At 46.9% G+C, this 865-nt stretch overlaps 1 protein-coding gene across 1 annotated transcript in view; it reads left to right on the top strand.

The window, feature by feature from the left end:
• The first annotated feature begins 735 nt into the window (after positions 1 to 735).
• Positions 736 to 865, top strand: part of PAX5 (paired box 5) — a 144,538-nt gene continuing 144,408 nt past the window's right edge. Inside the window, exon 1 of the mRNA XM_009321278.1 lies at positions 736 to 781. Coding sequence (XP_009319553.1) covers positions 736 to 781 — 46 coding nt within the window. The remainder of the gene's footprint in view (positions 782 to 865) is intronic.

Raw genomic sequence — 865 nt, 5'->3', positions numbered from 1 at the left:
GGAGCGCTCGGGGAGCGGCTGCTTGCGAGCAAACTTTGATTCCTGCTACAACAGATGTCAGAGTTTTCTTGGGTTTTGGCTGCGTCTGGGGACATCTTGTGATGTTTTAGAGAACAGGACATGATCTCACATGGCGAGGAGCTCTTTAGTTTCTTAATCATTTCACGGTTCCTTCAGAGGCTTTTTTCCACCTAAAACGTTTAGTTTCAGCTCAGTGATCAGCTGCAAAAGCTCGGCAGGGAGCGGAAGAGTTGAATTATTCCAACCCTCAAAAAAAAAAAAGGAAAGAAGACAAAACCAGAAAATAAAGAAGAAAAAAAAAAGAAGAAAAAAGAAAAAAAGGAACAGGGATGGGGGTGTTGGGCTTATGTGAGCAAGGAATGAGCCACGGGGCATTGAGAAGAGGAGGAAGGATCACCCAGATGGAAAGGAAAGGAAAGGAAAGGAAAGGAAAGGAAAGGAAAGGAAAGGAAAGGAAAGGAAAGGAAAGGAAAGGAAAGGAAAGGAAAGGAAAGGAAAGGAAAAAGAAAGAAAAGAAAAGAAAAAAGAGGAAAGGAAAGGAAAGGAAAGGAAAGGAAAGGAAAGGAAAGGAAAGGAAAGGAAAGGAAAGGAAAGGAAAGGAAAGGAAAATAAAAAAGGAAAAAAAGGGAAAAAAAGGGAGGAAAAGGAAGGCGATAACAACACGACGTGGAAACTTTTCTCTCTGTCCGTTTCCCCAAGTCCTGAAAAGCCGGGATGGAGTTGGAGAAAACCTACGCGACCCCCCGGGCCGGCCGCACAGGTGGGATTCGGGCTTGGCGCCGCGGGGAGACCGGCGGCTCCGCGGCTACACGCGTGGGCCGCGGTGCGAGGCAGAGTCGGTTGC

The sequence above is a fragment of the Pygoscelis adeliae genome, unplaced genomic scaffold (genome assembly GCF_000699105.1).
Source record: "Pygoscelis adeliae isolate BGI_AS28 unplaced genomic scaffold, ASM69910v1 Scaffold433, whole genome shotgun sequence".
In the NCBI taxonomy this organism is placed as follows: domain Eukaryota; kingdom Metazoa; phylum Chordata; class Aves; order Sphenisciformes; family Spheniscidae; genus Pygoscelis; species Pygoscelis adeliae.
The sequence above is the reverse complement of the archived record's forward strand: the minus strand, read 5'-3'. Positions and strand labels throughout refer to the sequence as shown.